The sequence below is a fragment of the Engystomops pustulosus genome, chromosome 1 (genome assembly GCF_040894005.1).
Source record: "Engystomops pustulosus chromosome 1, aEngPut4.maternal, whole genome shotgun sequence".
NCBI lineage: Eukaryota > Metazoa > Chordata > Amphibia > Anura > Leptodactylidae > Engystomops > Engystomops pustulosus.
In genome coordinates, this window is record NC_092411.1 from 109,235,563 (window position 1) to 109,256,787 (window position 21,225).

Consider the following 21,225-nt stretch of genomic DNA (forward strand, 5'->3'; position numbering starts at 1 on the left):
AGAGATCCTACACTTGCAGACGATGGAGGAACTCTCCACAGAACTTCACCGTACAGGGGAAAACCACGTGGACCCCCTAGTCGGATTTTGTGAACTCCCCCGAATACACCACATTGACAGACTAGACGCTCTTACTTAACCCTCTCCCACCCCCTCTTTCCTCCCACTTCTTCCCTCCCCTACTCTTTAGCTTGATTTGTTTGATTTTGTATGTTCAAACCAGAAGTGGTTCCTGAATAAAATGTACTATCCTAACGAAGCCATCTCAAAAAAAACTTGCTACTGTACAAATATTCCGCTTCTGTAATTCCATCTGTTTTGCGCTTTTATGCATACAGTTTATCCTGACCTGTTAATATGTGAATCTTATGCACTAATTATATGTATGTAAATCAATTCTCAATAAAGGAATTTGAAAAAAAAAATTGGATTACCGTATATACTAGAGTATAAGCCGACCCGAGTATAAGCCCAGACCCCTAATTTTACCACCAAAAACTGGGAAAAACTGACTCAAGTATAAACCGAGGGTGAGAAATGCATTGGTAACAGACCCCCCCCCCAGTATATAGCCAACCAGCCCCCTATAGTATACAGCCAGCCCAGCCTGTCCCCAGTAGTATACAGCCTGCCCCCAATGGTATACAGCCTGCCCCCAGTAGTATACAGCCTGCCCCCAGTAGTATACAGCCTGCCCCCAGTAGTATACAGCTTACCCCCAGCATTAAAAAAAAAAAAAAAAAACAACTTATATACTCACCCTCCGCCCCGATGTGCAGCGCTGTTCCCCCGATGTCCGCACCGCTTGTCTTCAGGCTTCTGCACCGCTTGTCTTCTCCCGGCCGGCGCCGGTGCTGACATCATACTAGACGCCGCCCGGGGGAAAGACATGGCGGCGCCCAGCAGAAGATGGGCGTAGAAGCCTGAAGACAAGCGGCGCAGACATCGGGGGAGCAGGGCTGTACATCGGGGCCATTGGAGGATGAGTATATAAGATTCTTTTTTAAGTATTCTTTACTGTTATAAAATATATATTGACTCGTGTATAAGCCGAGGGGATGTTTTTCAGCACATTTTTTGTGATCAGAAGGGCCGGTAGAGTCACTTAAAAATGTCCTTATTTTTGAAAGAAAAGCACATTTTATTTCAATGAAACTAACATTAGTTGAATCATAAATACACTCTTTACATTGTTAATGTGGTAAATGACTATTCTAGCTGCAAACATCTACAAAGGTATATAGAGGCCCATTTCCAACAACCACAACTCCAGTGGTTTAATGGTGCAATGTGTTTGCTAACTGTGTTGGAAAGCTAATGGATGTTTAGAAAACCATTGAAAACCCTTGTTTAAGTGTGCTAGCATAGCTGAAAACATTTTGGTTGATTAGAGAAACTATAAAACTGACCTTCCTTTAAGCTGTTTGCGATTCTGGAGCATCACATTTCTTTGTTCTATGAGACTCTCACAATGACAAGAAAAAAAGAACTTTAATGTGAAATTTGACAGTCTATTCTTGTTCTTTGAGATGAAGGCCATTTCATGTGACAAATTGCCAAGAAACTGAAGATTTCCTACAGCGATGACTACGACTTCCTTCACAGGAAAGCACAAACAGGCTCTATCCAGAGTAAAAAGAGAAGTGGGAGGCCCCGCTGCACAACTAAGCAACAAGACAAGTACATTAGAGTCACTAGTTTGAAAAACCAACGCCTCACAGGTCCTCAACTGGTAGCTTAATTAAATAGTACCCCCCAAACGCCAGTGTCAACCTCTATAGTGAAGAGGCGACTCCAGGATGGTGGCCTTCAGGACAGAGTGGCAAAGAAAACACCATATATAAGACTGGCTAATAAAAGGAAAAGATTAATATGGGCAAAGGAACACAGAAGACATTAGATAAAGGAACATTGTAAAAAGTGTTATTGACAGCTAAATCTAAGATTGAGGTGTTTGGATCACACAGAAGAACATTTGTGAGACACAGAACAACTGATCTTTGGCCTGACGCCATCTTTCAAGCATGGTGGAAGTAATGTGCTAGTCTGGGAATGCTTTTGTGCTGGTAAAGGACAAAGGGATTTTGAATAAGGAAGGCCATCACTGCATTTTGCATCACCATGCCATACCCTGTGGACAGTGCTTGATTGGAGACAATTTCAGTGGCCACCCCAGTCACTAGATATCAACCCCGTTGAGCTGTTGTGGGAGCAGCTTGACTGTATGGTACGCAAAAAGCGCCCATCAAGCCAAACCAACTTGTGGGAGGGGCTTCTGAAAGCATGGGGTAAAATTTCTCCAGATTACCTCAGCAAATTAACAGTGGGAATGCAAAAGGTCTGTAATGCAGAGCAATGCAAAGGTCTGTAATAGCAGTAAAGGGAACATTCTTTGATGAAAGCAAGAGAAAAGAGAAAATTATTATTATTTCAAATGAAAAAAAATATTTCAAATGTCAATGTCTGGACTCCCTCATTGCAACTAATTTGAAAAAGTTTTCAGTATCAGTTTTAAAAAAAAAACACAGAATTGTCTGGGTGACCCCAAAGTTTTTAGTATCTATCTATCTATCTATCATCTATTTAGTATCTAGTATCTATTTTAGTATCTATCTAATTCAGGTACTGTAACTTTATTTTTTGCTCAATGTATGTTTTCACAGTTATTTCAGCAGTTTCATTATTTAGAGCTGGGAACGAATATTTCCCACTAATATAGAGCTAGTGCCTTATGTGTAAAAGTGCTTTTTGATTGAGTATGATTTGAAATAGACAGCTCTTTGTCTTTTAATTCAACCTAATCAGCTTTATATCTGATATATAATTATGTAAGGTGGCGAAATCAGATATTTTATAAAGTGGCAGACAGGTTTTAAAACAGTAATATTTTATATATTACATAAAACATGAAACAAAAGTATGTTAAGGTGAATATTACATTACTATTTGCACAGAACTGTTACAGAGGCATGCGTTGAAGTCAGATCAATCTGATTCCATAAGAACCTCGCAAACTGGTTTACAATGCCAAAACAGTGGGAAGAAGAAAAAAAAAGTGGATCTGCCCTAAATCCAAACGTATTAACAGTGTGTGGTAGTAAGTACAAGTGAGTCAGATACCAATGCTTCCAATAGGAAATATAGGTCATGAAACATCAAAACATGTTATTTTAAAAATATAGCTGTTATTCAGTATTCCCACAGACAAAATAAATTCCAGTACAAAACGATAGGGCTTGTGTGTTCTGGCAAGTGACTACCATAAAAATAGTGCATCAGTCAGAAATAAACAGATCCATCATCAATTAATGTGTCCTCTTTAGTATGGAAATTACAGACTTAAAACATATTATACACTGCAAGCATGTGTCTGTGTAGCTATCCAGCCGGGCAGGCAGTTTTTGGGTGGCTGCTTGGGTTAGAAGGTGGTCCGTGCGGGCGGCAGATGAGAAAGCCACTTGGTTTGCACTATGGCGTCTGTGGTTCGTGCCCAGCATGGTCTTCAGTTCCTGATGGAGATTTGCTGTGAAGGGGCTGTCTCGGGGACCCACGTAAGTAGAGTCCACTGTCCTCCTCTCACTTGCCTCCTCCAGTCACTGCTGAGTCCCCCTCTGCTACTGCCGGCCATGCAGGGTCTCATCTGCAGCTCCAGTCTCTCCATGCTACTGCCCTGCTCTGATGCACGGAGGGGGACGATGTTGGTATCACGGTACCAGGGCACTTCAGGAGCCGGTGTGGGGTATTGTGCCCATTTACAGTGTGTCCAGGATGTTGGCAGGATATTGCTGGTGTGGCCCGGAGCTCTTATTAAACACGACCGTTTCATATACAAGGCACACTGGAATATAAGGCGCACTTTTGATTTTTAAGAAAATCATAGGATTTTTTGTGCGCCTTATAGTCCTAAAAATATGGTATATGGTTAGAACTTTTTTTTTAATGAAGTTCTTTTGTCACAGCCCAGGATGAGGAGTTCCAAAGTCTTGGGCCTGGCATAGAAGCTGGGGATTACTGTAGTTTATTCTAATAGGAGAAAGTAAGGAAACTTTACCCATATAGATATGCACCAATAATTTCTTCTTCTAAAAATACTGCAAACTGTAACCATACAAAAGAATTCAGGGGGTGTTGTAACTGTTGTCCCTCCCTTACAAAGAATATATCCTCAAATTTAAAGCTTTTTTTTTAGTAAAAATGTTTTAATAAGCAAGCTTGTCATTTACATTTTATACAACAGTTTTAAAGCATGCACTTTCATATATAAGCACCAGATTAGATGCAAATGCTTACCTTCATAACTCTTGCTAAAAACACATCTTCTAGATGTGTAGCGAATCCTTCACTTAACCATTCTTCTGTCCAGTCACGTGCGCCAATGGCTAATCCAAACCAAGCATGTGCAATTTCATGACAAACACGTGAAACACAGAGCTGATTTCTTCCTGACAGCAAACTTTGCGATAAATAGATAATATGTGGGCTGGGTCACAAAAAAAAGAGAACAAATTACACATTAGGAATAATCCTGTTCTGACAAGCAATTTAGCTTACAGACACTAACTTAATATTTATAGACTACATACATATAATCTTTTTACACTAGACAACAAAATTAGAGAACAATGTATGATCCCTTAACTTTTTCAGAAATAATTTAATCTCCACTGATCAACATTTGATGGATTTTTGTAAGGTTAGATTCTCCAGAGGTTTTCTATTGGGTTTAGATCAGGACTTGGGGCTGGGCATTTCATTTTTTTCATTGTGATCTGTTTTAAAGGAACTGCTTTACCCGTTTTGCTGTTCTGCATTAAAATTACTGGCTGATTGAATGGTGAATGCGAGGAAGGAATCACATGTTGTTGAAGAAGGTTTTGATAAACCCTTCCATTCATATGAGAGGTTCAAATCCCACTGCAGAAAACATTCACCAAACCATGGAACATCCTCCACCACCTTTCACTGACTTCTTTATGCCTGTTTCCCAAGTTTGTTAACAAACATAGGGGCAGATTTACTTTCCCGTTCCTGTCGCGATCCCGCGGTGCGTTGTCCAACCAGGATTTGGGTCTGCCGCGATTAACTAAGTTTGTGCGTCCAATTTCCTGCGTCCGTCGCTTCCACACAGAGGTCTGCTGGAGTTCACCTTCTTCTGCGTGTCTTGCAACACAATTCTAAATGTTAAATCTTGCTGTTTGTCCAAATCCGTCTGGTTGTCTGACGGCCACGCCCCCGATTTGTGTCACATTCAAATCCAATCGCGTGCGTCAAAATCCCGGGGCAATTCGACGCTGGTAGCTACACGCCCTCGTCCGGGCCCCCTGCGTTCTGCGCATGCGCAGAACGCAGGCCTTCGGCTGCGCGGCCGCGGCTCTGGGGCCGGAACTACTGCGCATGCGCAGTAGCCGGGGGACTCAGACGAGGGCGCGCAGCTACCAGGAGCTGCGCAACGAAGATTTCCTGGTAGGCGGAGTAACACGGCTACTGGGGCGTGGAGTAGCCGGGACTAGTAGCCTCATGTCCGGCTACTCCACGCCCCAGTAGCCGCATAAAACAATTTGCATATAGGATGTAATAAAGTTTTGTAAAAGACACCCGGGACGTGAGGATTAGCCCAAAAAAGGGCAATCCTCACGTCCCATCCATCCACCTACCACCCCTTCTACCTTTATAGGTAGAATCGGGGTGGTAGATTCCCTTTAAGCAATTTTAAAGGATTCCTCACTGAGCCATTGAATTCTATGGGTGTTTTCACATTGGCTTTTATTTTCACTGATCCGTCGACAGTGGAAAAAACCTGTCCATTGATTTTCACTGATGCAGATCACGGAAGCAATAAAAGTCTATGGGTCTGCAAAAAAAAAAAAACAAAAAAAAAACTGATGATAGGTCAGTTTTTTTCACTCATGAGGCCGAGAAACCAGGTGTGAAATTTTAAAAGCACTGTAAAACTGTAAATTTTTTTTGCGGTCGTGGAGACAAAACGGAAGCATAAAGGAGACAAAAGGCAATAGAACTGCAACTGATGCAGATTACACACGCCAATGCGAAACCATTTATATTTTATTCTGTGCTTTACAAGATATATTTATGAAATATACTTAAAATATATATTAACAAAGGACTACACAATGTTCTCTAGCACAGCAGTGAGCACTTAAAACCACAGTTTTATTAAACATTAAAAAAAACATCAATTTGATCAGATGCTGCATTGATTGCCACCTTGGAAACATGTATAAATAACACTGGCACAACCCCATTGAGCTGTTGTGGGAGCAGCATGACCGTATGGTAGGCAAACAGTGTCTATCAATCTAATCCATCTTGTGGGTGGGGCTTCTGGAAGCATGGGGGGAAATTTATCCAGATAAGCTCTGCAAATTAGCATATAGAATGCCAAAAGGTCTGCAATAATGTAATTGACTGGGTGACCCCAAACCTTTGAATGATAGTGTAGGTCTCTAATTTCTCCCATTACTCTAACACTAACACTCCACTAAATTCAGGTACCCCCATCTGTTCTACATGTTAAGGGTACATTTAGACGGCCATCTGTGTCAATGTATATGCGACCGCATGTACCTCCACATGTGGGGCACCGATCTGTGCCGCACATGGGGAAAAGATCTTTCCCCGTGTGTGTGATTCATGCATCGCTTTTCTCTATGGAGGGGTCACCTACTCTTCCTCTCTAGCGCACAGCGGTATGTACCCTAAAACTCATAGGAAACATAGTGTGGAAGCCGTCAGATCTACGTATAATGAAACGCTCCACAGACAGATCCCAAGTTAGGCTACATGCACACTGCCGTGTGCCCGCCGCACCGTAGCACGACGGGCACAAGGCAGCGTGGGGAGAGGAGGAGGTGGTGAGCGCCACTCAACCCCGCCCCTCTCCATAGGAACATATGTCCTATCTTATCCCGGGCTACGGAGCGGTACGGTGCCACACGTGTGCTGCACCGTACCGCTCCCGTACCATGCCGTGAGCCCATAGAAGTGTATGGGGGACGTATATCGGCCGTACACACGTCGGCCGTTTATACGCCCCCCATACATGTGCGTGAATGTAGCCTTAGATCTTTATTTTCACAAGATTCATGTTGAAAAAGCTTTTTGGTGAGGGGGTCTGATTGTTTTTCTCACTATAACAAATGGAACTGCAGTATGCGCACTCCTACTAACATAGAAAGACAACTGCAGGCATTCACCTAGTAAAATACATTCCGCACATTCTGCTGGCTAAATTGTCACCTTTTGGCAATGTATTAATAAGGCACTTGATAGCTAACAAACTAACACCCACATAAGAGAGTTCCACAAAGAACAAGTAAATGTACAGGTAATATGTGACAGAATTCCAAGACAAACACTATAATACTATTACATGTTCTACTATTTCAGTGGTTAAATGACTAATTCTTGGCTGCCATTGAAGGGTGTGCACTGATGTTATCTGTATAACAATCCTCACTTGTCCACGTCTTCTATGTCTAACAAGAATCATGTTTACGTGGACAAAACATTTTGGGTAGATTTTATCATCTGAAATAAAATATTTTAAATCCCTTGACTTTTTTTCTAGTGTTAATGCACTAGGATTCATATAAGCAGCGCACACTGTCTAAACACAGGAACTTCCACCTTTAATGATGCTATTGCTGACCTACCACAGGCAGTGCTCCACTTAAGGAGACCCCCAGTTACAGATAGACCTCTCTGCCTCTGTGTCCTTTAGTGAAGCTCTCTGCATGATTTTACTTTAGGTCACAGGCTGCAATGATCAGCTGCAACGTGTCTGTAACTTCGTTTTATTGAAAATCCTTGTTCCCATTTAATGTTCATCTTTGCCCTTTACAGGTGTTTGATTTTCCCTGTTTGGTTGTCTCGTAGATTCATTGTTTTACAAACTAAATTAAGGCCTTGTCTCTTGACCTCTCTGTGTTGCTTGCATTCATTGACTGTGTGCAAAACATGTCATATTCTAAAGAGGTATGATATATTTTGAACAATTATGCTGCAAATATACATTACAGTCAGGACAGAAGACAGTTAAGCTAACAGAAAAACTAATAATTATATTTGTCTGAAAATCTTTTGTTTCCTCTCCAATGTTTCCTGAGGTTGTTTTACTTTGCCCACCGTCCATCTATTTCACATCTATGCCAACTATCCACATCAACGCCTCACTTCTTTACTCACCTTAAAGGACACCTGTCATCAGGTCTGTGTCACTTGTCCTGTCACTACTACCTGTTGGTGCAGCTCACAAGGATCCCATCCCAGCCTTTATCTAGTTATTTCATACATTATTCATTGTAAAATCATAATTTCTTTATCATGTAAATGAGGCTGGTCACATGGTTAGAGGCAGTGATGTCACCCCTGTTACCCCTCCCCTCTCCTCCCCTGCTCATGTCTGTGTGTAATGTATAGTAAAGCATAGTTAGTGTGTGTGCTGCATCTGCTGACATGCTGCATCCTCCTAATATACATGTGAGAGATACAGACATCAGCTACACATGAATCTGACATGTTCTGCTGTAACATGGCTGCCTGGAGCTGCTGTCTCTCTCCTAAACACACACAGGCTGTAGGGGGTATGGCCTCCAGCACCAGGAAGCACATCATTATACAGCCTCACATCATTATACAGGCTGTCAGTCAAGCACTGGGGGTGTGGCTGTGCCTCCCACTCATGAACATTGGACATTTCACAGGTCATTTGCATACACCTTTAGGACCTCATTGCTTAGGTTTACAGGCATGTAGAGGGACAATGAAGGGATAGAGGCAATGCTCTCTAATGACAGTTTATGAAAATATATTTAGTTTAGGGGGGTTATTTTGCATGACGGGTTCTCTTAATACACCCTCCACACACTCAATACAAATCATACTTATCATAGGGTTCATTTTTTAAGCAAGAAATACCTTCTTATAAATCTTTGAAGCATCTTTTGTCTCACTTTTGCTTATTTCTCCTGCTTGCTACAGGGAACATTCCTCCTAACTTATGGCCACCTTCTGCTCATTTTAACACTTCACACAGAAACCCTGCTAACTGAATCAAGATTCAGTGAATCTGCTCTTCTCCTTCTCCTCCACCCATAAATGTGCCCTATGGAATACCCGCTCTGTGTGCAACAAACTAGAATGGTGGCTTACACCTTTATGACTGCTCCAGGCCTGAGAATAGGTCTGTTATACGCTAAAGCCAAACGCCAGAGTGCCCCGGCAGCAGCCAAAGTGCCCCACACAGCAGTCAATAGTCAGTGTCCCCACAGCAGCCAGAGTGCCACCACAAAGCACCCCCGCCCCACACTGTAGCCAATAGAGTGCACCCACAGTAGCTGAGTGCCCCCACAAACCTCCCCCCACAGCAGCCAGAGTGACCCCACAAAGTGCCCCCCAGTGGGTCTCCCAAAGCAGCCGATAGTAAGTGTCCCCAAACTGTAGCCCATAGTCAGAGTAACCCCCACAGCAGAGTGCCCCCGATTGTTAGCCAGAGCTCCCTCCCAGTGCCCCCACATGAGCAAGCCAGTCAGAGCACCCTCACAGAAGCCAGAATGCAAAGAAGCAGCAGCTTTCTCTATTCCTGTGTGCACCTGCTGTACACTGCAGCACTGAAGGCAACATACGCAATGATGTCATGACATCATGTGTTCTAGCTTTACAGCCATCGCATACAGCTGTCAGACACAGGATAACAGAAGACTGCTGCTGCTACGGGGGAACAAGGAAAAGTAAGTATTAGAGTACCTTGTCTATTAGTGTGCACCCGACTAGCACAGAGGCAGGGAGGCTGTAGAACGCAAGGCCCCAAAATGTATTGGAGCGCCTGGGCCTTGTATTTGACACTGGTGCCCTAGGGGGTCTAAACATGTGAAAAAAAAGTTTTAAAAGATTATAAACAAAAACCTAAAAGTTGAAATCTCCCCTACTCCCTAAAACTGATATAAAAATAAGCTTTGAAGAATCGTGCACACATTAAATGAAGTCCGTAATTACTAGTACAATGAGTAATATCCCCTTCTTCATACAGAAAAAAATTAACTCACATGATCACTATTTCTAAGTTGTTTTGTTTCTATTTTATTTGTGTTCAAGTGGTTTGATGTTCCCATATTGTTTTCTATATAAAGAAAGGAATTTCTATTTAATCTTTACTAGAGGGATAATTATAGCAGACTTGGTTTCTGTCTTCCTTTTGCATACTACTTAATAGTCAATAACTCAGTAGGAGACATCCCTGAGGGTATTCCTGCCATTTTGGTATCAGTATTGTCTTGCACATTTGTTCATCCTATTTCCCGTCTATAAATCGTCATGATTGCTCTCTATAACAGTTTGTAGTACTAAACACAGTGTACTCTGCAGCTTAGGCAACTGCGTTTTAGAATCAAAGTCCTACTTTTTAGTTTCAACAAAGTTTTATTCAATGAGAAAACAAGAAAGTGCCTTACAATTGAAAAGGCTGAACACAAGAGCCCTCACAGGGGGAACATCACAAGTCAGTTCAAAGTCCTACTTTATAGAGGAAAAATTGTAAAAATGAATAACAAAACATTGCACGGTTACTTTGTTGGTTCATGTTTTCTTCATTTACTATGCAAAGGTTACAAGTTGTGGACGTGTTGACGGATTCTCCACAGAGCTTCTCATAAACATTTAGCCAGGATTATTGATAAACATACTGACAGACACGTTAATTCTCAAATACACAATTGTTGGCTATCAAAGACACATTTGGGTGATTTTCCCTTTCCTCTGTTGTTTTTCCTTCCTATTTAGCAATTCCCATGAGATCCTTTAAGCACCACTGTACAACCATGCATATTTACAACAAGAAATCGTTTCCATCAACTTATGCACATATTGCAGTAAAAGCGGAAAGAGTGACTAAAGTAATTTTACAGATACCTACAGTTCCAACTCTCCACAGTTCCTGTCAAAAAATTGTTTTTTTGGTGTGCACCTAATTTGTAATTGATTTCCACCATTTTTGTGAGCAGTCTCACCCTCTTTGCCATGGTTTTGTATCCAAAAGTGGTTAGGCCTTATTTTAACCCTTTGCGCACCAGGAAGTACTATTATGTCCTGGTGCTGCAGGGGTGTGTGGAGAGAGTATACAGGCAGAGCTCTCTCCATACACTGTATGAGCATGCCAGCACCAACTACGGCAGTTACAGGTGTGTGTCAGCTGTGTTATATAGCCGACATCAGTGTCACTGCCGTAGTCGGTGATGACATGCTCATACAGTCCAGGAATCTTTTCAAGGGTTGACTCTCAGAGATCACAGCTGACCCACAACAATTTGCAGGGTTATAAGTAGACCAGGCATGTCTGACAACCAAAGAAATTGTTATAAGCAGCATTATCAACAAGGAGCTATGGGTAAGAAAAACTATAGAAGGCTGGGTTGTGCATTCAGTCGCCTTCTCAGTAGGAAGGAAAGGAGGAAGAGACTTATGTTCACAGCATACCAAAGGTCTCCCCACAGCCCATTATGCTTTAGTGCTATCTTACAGGGCGTCAAAAAAATCAGGAAGGATCAGATTGCCTCGCTTGAGAGTCCAAGAACATTAGCCATGTGTGCCACAATTTTTTCCAAGCCTTATTAGAGCAGTTAACCCAATTCGCTAACTCCTCCATCCTAAAAATTTGAGTCTTCTTTTCCAACCAGCATAAAATTGGTGGGGCTCTCTTCTGCACGCAAGAAAGGGGAAAAAGGGCTTTTGCTGGCATCAAGAGATAAATAACTAGTTTGTCTTTTGATAACCTAAGGCCATTTACTACTAACTAAACACACAAGGGATAAGGAGATCTCAAACTCAGAATCAAATGTGCCTGATTTGAGTTCGTACTTCCTACCAGAAGACCGATATCTTGAACATAATCACAAAGTGTGTTCAAATGCCCCCACTGCCTGTTTACAATGCCAAAATTCTCTGCTTGAAGTCCCTATTTGTGGAGTAGTTCAGGTGTTTTGTTTCACCTTGCCACTAACTTATAATGATTTTCCTGCAACCTAATGTATTTTGAGAATCCATAAGAATGATGGAGGACCCATGTTTTCTCATGATCTGAAAGTGAGATATCAAGCTTATGTTCTCATGACAATAGAATAAGCGGCATAGGTAAGATACCTTGGTTACTTTAACTGCTCCCACTGTGGTTGTCAGTTCAAAGGGCGTAGCCTTTCTCAACTACCCAAACTTCCTCCAAAATGTAGTTCATGTAGTCCTTAATTTTAACATGACAAAACAGAGGATACTTGTCTAGCACAAACTCAGGAGTCTGTCTTGAAGGAAGTCATAAGTTCCTTCACTGTCAACCTATCAATGGCTAACCACCAGCCCGGAACATCCTGCACTCCAGCACCACAGAATACAGATGGAAGGGGAACTAAAATCCTTTTTTTAATTTAACATATGCCATGTAAGCAACATATTCAGAGAAGTGCTATTAAATTTCTGCAGATTCTTATTCCATGTCGAGGGTAACCAGATGTCATCTAATAGTGGCTCTTTTTCTATTTGCATCAAAAGTGTATATGGTTTAAAAGATCTAAAACTCAGCAATAGTGCTGCAAGCATGGTTCCATAGTATGATTGAATATTTGTGAAGCTAAGACTTCCCTTGTGCCACTTTCTGGTCAATATTTTTTAAATCAATACTCTGAAGCTATATGGATCTGTAATTCCAAAATGATTCTGGGTCACTCTTTGTAAAACAGTAACATGCACTCAGCATGGTCTCAGTGAATGGTGAACCTTGTAAGGTTGCATGGCACACTGAATCAAAATGTGCACTCACTTATGTGTAGTAGGCAGCCCTTACGCCATCTGGCCCTGGGCTCTAGCCATTTAGCAAAGCTTGTATTATTTTCAGTAACGTGAACCTTATTCCTCCACTCAATAGAAGGATAAAAGTAGAGCTGGCACTCACCGATAAAAGTTAAATCTTGGGGGACGCTCTACCTTCATTTGTTAACGCATGGGAGAGAGACCTTCAAAAGTCTTTTACACTTACACAAAATGGCAGAAAACGTTTCTCTTAACCCATAAAGCTTCAGTTTCTTGCCACCTCCAAGAACTAAATTACAAAATTCTATCCCAATGGTACAGAACACCTGCTAAACTGCGTAGACCTCCCGGAGACCTCATCCCTGTGCTGGCGCTGTGGGAAGGCAGAAGGCAACATGCTACACATATGGTGGGAATGCCCCCCGATATATGGCCTATGGAAGGAGATTTTTAACCTATACAAAGACATTTGTCGACCAGGAATCCTCCCCTCCCCTCACCCGAGCTGGCCCTACACTCAATGTTCCCAGGGACCATCACTAAATTTTAAAAAAAGCCTGCTCCAACACTTCCTTATGGCAGCAAGGCAGATAATCCCAATGCTATGGAAATCCAATACCCCTTCTACTAAGACACAGTGGGTGGAAGCGCTCAACACAATATTACACATGGAGGAGCCAAAGGCTAGCGACGAGGGCAAGCATGACCTCTTTCATAACATCTGGAGTCCCTGGATCACCTTTAGATCACTTCCAGCTATGGAAACATGGCTAAAAGTTGAGAATTCTGCTCCCTAAGACATAACCCCTGGACACAAAGACGTATCTCTGCTGCCCCTACCCTCATACCTATTACCCTGGTTACCCCATTTTCCCTTGTCTAGTGTCTATGTATTGTTTGTAACATGTTAATTGCAATATTGTTTATTGCAATTGGACTCCTTGGACTGTTGTTGTTCCTTGATTCATATGACTCTAGAATGCATTGGTATTATAACTTCACTGTAGACTTCACTCTAGACATACAGGTTCCTACTTACATACTGTGATTGTGGTTACTCATCTCACCTGTTAATTTCCATTACAAATAAAGCTATAATTGAACCATAAACGTTAAATCTTTATTCCGATATTATAAAAAAGACATTGTTGCGGGAGGGAAGCAAAACCGCAGGAGCCCACAAAAGGCGACGGTCCGTTTCGCACTTCACAAGCACTTAATCCTGCCTAACTTGTCGGCGTCCCCACCTGCACTTTAACTGCAGGCGCCAGACTTAGTATCTAAGCGACTGATAAACAAGTTCTGTGAGTGGTTCGCTGATGGGAATGGGAAGTCCCAACAACGGAGCACGTCTGTAGCACAACACAACCCAGAAGAACAAACTTGGGCATCGGAGGTAAGTGTACAACAGAAATATGTACTGTTGCAACAATATAAACCAACTTTACCTATGTTACATCATTTAAACAGGTATAATATCATGCAAGACGGGAGGCATAAATGCATTATACATATTATATACAAATGGATACTGTAGCAGAAAAGAGTAAAAACTAAAAACAACAGACAAAACCAAACACAAGATTAAAGGAGGAGCATGATAAAGGCATTGTGCCTATAATTATTTTAAACAAATTCATAGAAACGCTCCCATTTCATTTTTGTCATTAAGACTCGTCTTAGCAGAATCTTATGTCCGTCATCTTCATTGGGAGCAGCTTCTAATCCAGCAAAAGAAATGGTATTAGGGTCGATGGCATGTACTTCTCTAATACGTTCAATAAGACATGGTGCTCCCTCTCCAGTCTTAATAGAATTACGATGTTCCCGATACCTGCTAAACAAGGACAGAGCAAGACATAGACTACAAACAATGTTTTACATGAAATGAAATGTTTAAGTGAATATGTGCAGTCTCCGATGTTAACATATTTGAATTTGAATTTTTTCCGTATGGTTGTTTGTAAGTTTTATATAGACACTGGTGTTGCTAAGCTGAACCTCCAATTCCTAATTCCTCCACAGTCTCTCCCCTCCATATATTGTAGAGTTCCGCATAAAATTCTTGGAAAGCTGTTGCATGTCCCATGTCTCTCTCATTCATGAGGGGGGCAGGGCAGCAGTGTGAGTGAGGAGGTGCTTTAGATTTTTTGTATGCTCTTTCTAATGCAGATATTTCCCATAGAAGAACCGGAAATGTGTATCTCTAGCTTTCTAGACCCTAGCTCCCATCTCCATGAGGATACCTCTTGCACACATTTTATACGCTTCTTACATAAAGCCAGGATCTACCCAAGAGATCACATTAGTGTAAATAAATTCTGTCAGTTTATTAATAAAATCCTGGCAATGCTTAGGTATTCTAGTAATGTATCATTCAGATGCCATGTCAGCAAAAAAGTACCATTCCACTGTTCCAACTCAATAATTAAACTGTATCGAGCTTAGGAACAAAGAACACCTGGCCCTAAAATAACACACATGAGGGAAAAGATTAGTGAACCATTATCCACTCATAAAATCAATTAGAGATATGTGTAGCATAAAACTTCCTCATGAAGACAAAGATATTAATGTTTCCATAGGAGTCCATTAACAGGCACCAATAAAGACCCAATTTCCAAGTGATGGTACTGAAAACGAATTCCCAGCTATCTAGTGGTTAGGATTCATATAATTTGCTTCACTTAAACTTATATCTCTCGGGCTTGGAGCCACCTATTTGCCATTGGTTGTACAACTATAGAGGTGGTAGATCAATGTCGTCGTTCACAGGAAGCCATGAGGGAATCTCAATTTGAATTTCCAGACATCTTCATACATTATCCATATTTAATGGATGTTTTAGAATTATGTGCTCATGGATCTCCTGATGTAAGTGTCAGTGGCAAACTCTACCCATCAATTCAGCACTTTTTGCAAAGAAAAATTACCAGGGCACACATGATCCCTGGTTCTGCAGAGTCTGTCCCTAGTTCTTGAATTTTACTGTAGGGATGTCTTTCTATTTTATATCTATCCATCTATATCTATTATCTAGTCATAGCTATCTATGTATATACTATCTTTGTTTATCCTACCTATCTACACTCACCGGCCACTTTATTAGGTACACCTGTCCAACTGCTCGTTAACACTTCATTTCTAATCAGCCAATCACATGGCGGCAACTCAGTGCATTTAGGCATGTAGACATGGTCAAGACAATCTCCTGCAGCTCAAACCGTGCATCAGCATGGGGAAGAAAGGTGATTTGAGTGCCTTTGAACGTGGCATGGTTGTTGGTGCCAGAAGGGCTGGTCTGAGTATTTCAGAAACTGCTGATCTACTGGGATTTAAAAAACATCCAGTGAGCGGCAGTTCTGTGGGCGGAAATGCCTTGTACATGCCAGAGGTCAGAGGAGAATGGGGAGATTGGTTCGAGCTGATAGAAAGGCAACAGTGACTCAAATCGCCACCCGTTACAACCAAGGTAGGCAGAAGAGCATCTCTGAACGCACAGTACGTCGAACTTTGAGGCAGATGGGCTACAGCAGCAGAAGGCCACACTGAGTGCCACTCCTTTCAGCTAAGAACAGGAAACTGAGGCTACAATTTGCACAAGCTCATCGAAATTGGACAGTAGAAGATTGGAAAAACGTTGCCTGGTCTGATGAGTCTCGATTTCTGCTGCGACATTCGGATGGTAGGGTCAGAATTTGGCGTCAACAACATGAAAGCATGGATCCATCCTGCCTTGTATCAATGGTTCAGGCTGGTGGTGGTGGTGTCATGGTGTGGGGAATATTTTCTTGGCACTCTTTGGGCCCCTTGGTACCAATTGAGCCACAGCCTACCTGAGTATTGTTGCTGACCATGTCCATCCCTTTATGATCACCATGTACCCAACATCTGATGGCTACTTTCAGCAGGATAATGCGCCATGTCATGAAGCTGGAATCATCTCAGACTGGTTTCTTGAACATGACAATGAGTTCACTGTACTCAAATGGCCTCCACAGTCACCAGATCTCAATCCAATAGAGCGTCTTTGGGATGTGGTGGAACGGGAGATTTGCATCATGGATGTGCAGCCGACAAATCTGCGGCAACTGTGTGATGCCATCATGTCAATATGGACCAAAATCTCTGAGGAATGCTTCCAGCACCTTGTTGAATCTATGCCACGAAGAATTGAGGCAGTTCTGAAGGCAAAAGGGGGTCCAACACGTTACTAGCATGGTGTACCTGATAAAGTGGCCGGTGAGTGTATATATCTATTATCTAGTCATATCTATCTATCCATCTATCATCTATCATCTATCTCACATCTATCAATGTAGATACTATCCAAGTGAAATGACGGTTATGCTTTAAGCAATATGTTTAGTATTTATTTATGAAATAAATGGAAATTTGGTGAAACTTTTCCAAATTCAAAATTTTGTAAAGTTAGTCATATCACCAAAATAACTTGATAACTCACATTTTCCATCTGTCTGCTTTAACTTGGCATACATCCTTCAAACATCCTTTCCTTTTCAGAGGCTTATAAGTTTAGGTGGAATTTTTCATATTTTCCCGAAAATCATCAAAACCTATACTTGGAGGGCCAATTTAGTTAGAAATGACTATATAAGGCTTAGATGACAGAAACCCCCCACAAATGACACCATTTTCGAAACTGCACCCCTTAAATAACCCTTTGGGAAGTTTGTTAACCCTATGAGAGATTCAAGAGGGAGAAAAATAAATGAAGATGAAATTACAGAAACGTAATTTTATCTCACAATGTTCCTAGTGCAATTAATAGTATCATAGTATATAAGGCTGGAAAAAGACGCAAGTCCATCAAGTCCAACCTTTAAGAATTAAATAAATGATGGTAAAATCGCCTCTCCTCTAGGCGTAGAGGATGCCCCCTTGTCCTGGTCACAGGCCGAGGTATAAAAAGATAGTTGGAGAGATCCTTGTACTGTCCGTTCAGGTATTTGTACATTGTAATGAGGTCTCCCCTCAGTCGTCTTTTTTCTAAACTGAATAATCCCAAATTTTGTAATCTGTCAGTGTATTCTAATCCCCCCATTGCCCTAATAATCCTGGTTGCTCTCCTCTGCAACCATTCCAGCTCTACTATATCCTTTTTATACACTGGTGCCCAAAACTGTACACAATATTCCAAGTGTGGTCTGACCAGGGATTTGTATAAGGGCAAAACTATGTCTTTATCATGAGAATCTATTCCTCTCTTGATACATCCGGCAATTTTATTTGCTTTAGCAGTAGCCGCCTGGCTCTGGTCACTAAAATTAAGTTTACCATCCACCAATACCCCCAAGTCCATTTCAGCTCCAGTTTTACCAAGTAATTGACCGTTTAAAACAGAATTATACTTTTTGTTTCCATGGCCCAAGTGCATAACTTTACATTTGTCTACATTAAATCTCATCAACCATTTCTCTGCCCACTGCCCAAGCTTCCACAAATCCCTCTGTAATGCTAAACTATCGACCTCAGTATTTATTACTTTACACAGCTTATTACCATCTGCAAATATTGAAACTTGACTGTGTAAACCCACTACAAGGTCATTAATAAAAATATTAAAAAGAAGTGGCCCCAATACTGACCCCTGTGGCACTCCACTGGTAACATCAACCCAATCTGAGAATGTGCCATTAATGACGACCCTCTGTTTTCTATCACTAAGCCAAATACACAGATTTTCTCCTATTCCCAGCAGTCTCATTTTATATACCAACCTTTTATGTGGCACGGTGTCAAATGCCTTTGAAAAGTCCAGATATACAACATCCACAGCGTCCCCCAGATCCAGTCTTGAACTTACCTCCTCGTAGAAACCAATCAGATTAGTCTGACAGGACCGATCTCTCATAAACCCATGCTGACGCTGGGTTATAAGGTTGTGCACAGTGAGATCTCCTTCCACCATGACCCCCATGTTATTTCTAAGGGGACCCACACTCTCTGTTTTTAGTTTCCTATGATTTATATACTTGAAAAATAATTTGGGATTATTTTTGCTCTCCCTGGCAATTTTTCTCTCAGTCTCTATTTTTGCAACCTTTATCTGCTTTTTACAGGATTTATTTTTCTCTCTATAATCCTGTAATGCCTCATCTCTACCTTCACGTTTTAGCACCTTAAACGCCTTATCTTTCTCGCTTATTGCTTTCCTTACAAGACTAGTTAGCCACATTGGCTGTTTCTTGTTCCTCTTATGCTTTTCCCCATAAGATATGTGTTTCTCACAGGATTTTTTTAGAATATATGAGAAAAAGTCCCATTTTTTGGGGGGGCTTTTGTCTTTGAGAACATTATCCCAGTCTATGCCTTTAAGGTCTTCCCTTAGTTGCTGAAAATTTGCCCTCCTGAAGTTTAGAATGTTGGTTGCCCCTTCCCTAACATTCTTAGTAAACCGTAGTGCAAAATCAATGATATTATGATCACTATTCCCCAGGTTCCCGCCAAACTGTAGTTTTGATACCCTATCAGGTTTGTTGGTTAGGATAAGGTCCAGCAGTGCCCCCCCTCTTGTTGGCTCCAGGACTATTTGCGACAGGTAATTGTCTTTTGTTGTTGACAAGAACCTGATGCCTTTGAAGGACCTGCATGTTTCTGCCCCCCAGTCAATATCTGAGTAATTGAAGTCCCCCATGATAAGTACTTCACCATGCTTTGAAGCAGCATCCATTTCACTTATCAGCATTTCCTCTGTTGTCTCCATTATATTTGAAGCCTTATAACAAACCCCTAGTAATATTTTATTATTCTTTTTCCCTCCCCTTATCTCCACAGATAGGGACTCCACATTTGCATTTGCGTTACTGATGTCATCTCGCAAGACACGCTTGAGGCAAGAATTCACATATAAACAAACCCCTCCCCCTTTTTTATTTATACGATCCTTTCTAAAAAGACTATAACCATCTATACCAACAGCCCAGTCATAGCTACTGTCCAGCCATGTCTCGCCGATACCCACTATATCATATTTCCGCTCCAACATCAAGAGTTCCAGTTCCTCCATTTTGTTTGTGAGGCTTCTGGCATTTGTGTACATACACTTTATATGGTTTTCCCTGTCCGTATTCCTTTTGTTCTTATTCCCCAATCTCATTCCAGCCCCCCTTCCTCCCCCATGGACTATGACTCTTCCCAGCTCTCTATCTACACTGTCTATTTGCCCTGCACGAGTGTAGTTGCCCTCCCCCCAGGTCTCTAGTTTAAACACTCCTCCAACCTTCTAGCCATTTTTTCCCCCAAAACCAGCTGTACCCTCCCCATTGGGGTGCAGCCCATCCCTACTGTAGAGCCTGTAGCCGACAGAAAAGTCAGCCCAGTTCTCCATGAACCCAAAACCCTCCTTCCTACACCAAACTTTTGAGCCACTTATTTACCTCCCTGATCTCCCGCTGGCTCGTGGTACAGGTAGTATTTCGGAGAAAACTACCTTTGAGGTCCTTGCACTGAGCTTATGGCCTAAATCCCTGTAATCATTTTTAAGGACCTTCCACCCAACTCTTTGTCATTAGTGCCAATGTGGACCATGACCACTGGTTCCTCACCAGCCCCTCCCAGTAATCTGTCAACCCGATCTGCAATATGCTGAACCCGAGCACCCGGCAAACAACACACTGTTCGGTATGCACGGTCTTTGTGACAGATTGCCCTGTGTGTTCCCCTAATAATCGAATCTCCCACTACCAGCACCTGTCTGACCTTGCCTGTGCTCCCATTACCCTTCTTACTGGAGCAGACAGTCCCCTGGTTGCTAGAGGCCACGTCTTGCTGCAGCATTGCTACCCCAGAGCTGATATCCCCCTCATCCACCAGCCTGGCAAACTTATTGGGGTGCACCAGATCAGGACTAGACTCCCTACAACTCTTCCCTCTACCCCGCCTTCTACATGTTACCCAACTAGCTGCCCCCTCAGAGGCAGCCAATACCCATTTTGTTACTGTACCCTGCTGTACGGGCACAGGGAAGGGAAAGAGAGCTGTTTTGTTTTGGGAGGATAAATATGGCTGAAAAAGTTTTCATGTGTCAGGATGCATTTAACCCCTTAAGGACTAGGCCCTTTTTCGTTTTTGCGTCTTGATTTTGCATTCCCCACCTTCACAAATCTATAACTTTTTTTATTTTTCCATGTAGAGAACTCTGTATGGGCTAACAAATTGTTTAACAAATTGCACTTCATAGTGGTACTATTCAATATTCTATGCCGTTTACTGGGAAGCGGGAAAAAAATTCTAAATGCAGTGAAAATGATGAAAAAACACATTTGCGCCATTTCTTGTGAGCATGGATTTTATACAGCTATCACTGTGCACCCCAAATTGGGTCAATACGATCAAAGGGATACCAAATTTGTATAGGTTTTATATTGTTTTCATACATTTACATAAAAA

General features: G+C 41.9%; 1 protein-coding gene across 7 annotated transcripts in view; it reads right to left on the reverse strand.

The window, feature by feature from the left end:
• The window catches only part of AOPEP (aminopeptidase O (putative)), a 304,550-nt gene that overhangs the window by 189,273 nt on the left and 94,052 nt on the right, over positions 1-21,225 (reverse strand). For all 7 annotated transcript variants that reach the window (XR_011855579.1, XM_072150843.1, XM_072150844.1 and 4 more), the window contains one exon: positions 4,291-4,480. Coding sequence is in view for 6 of the 7 variants with exons in the window: in XM_072150843.1 (XP_072006944.1) it covers positions 4,291-4,480 (190 nt within the window). In the remaining variant the exon portion in view is untranslated. The remainder of the gene's footprint in view (positions 1-4,290; positions 4,481-21,225) is intronic.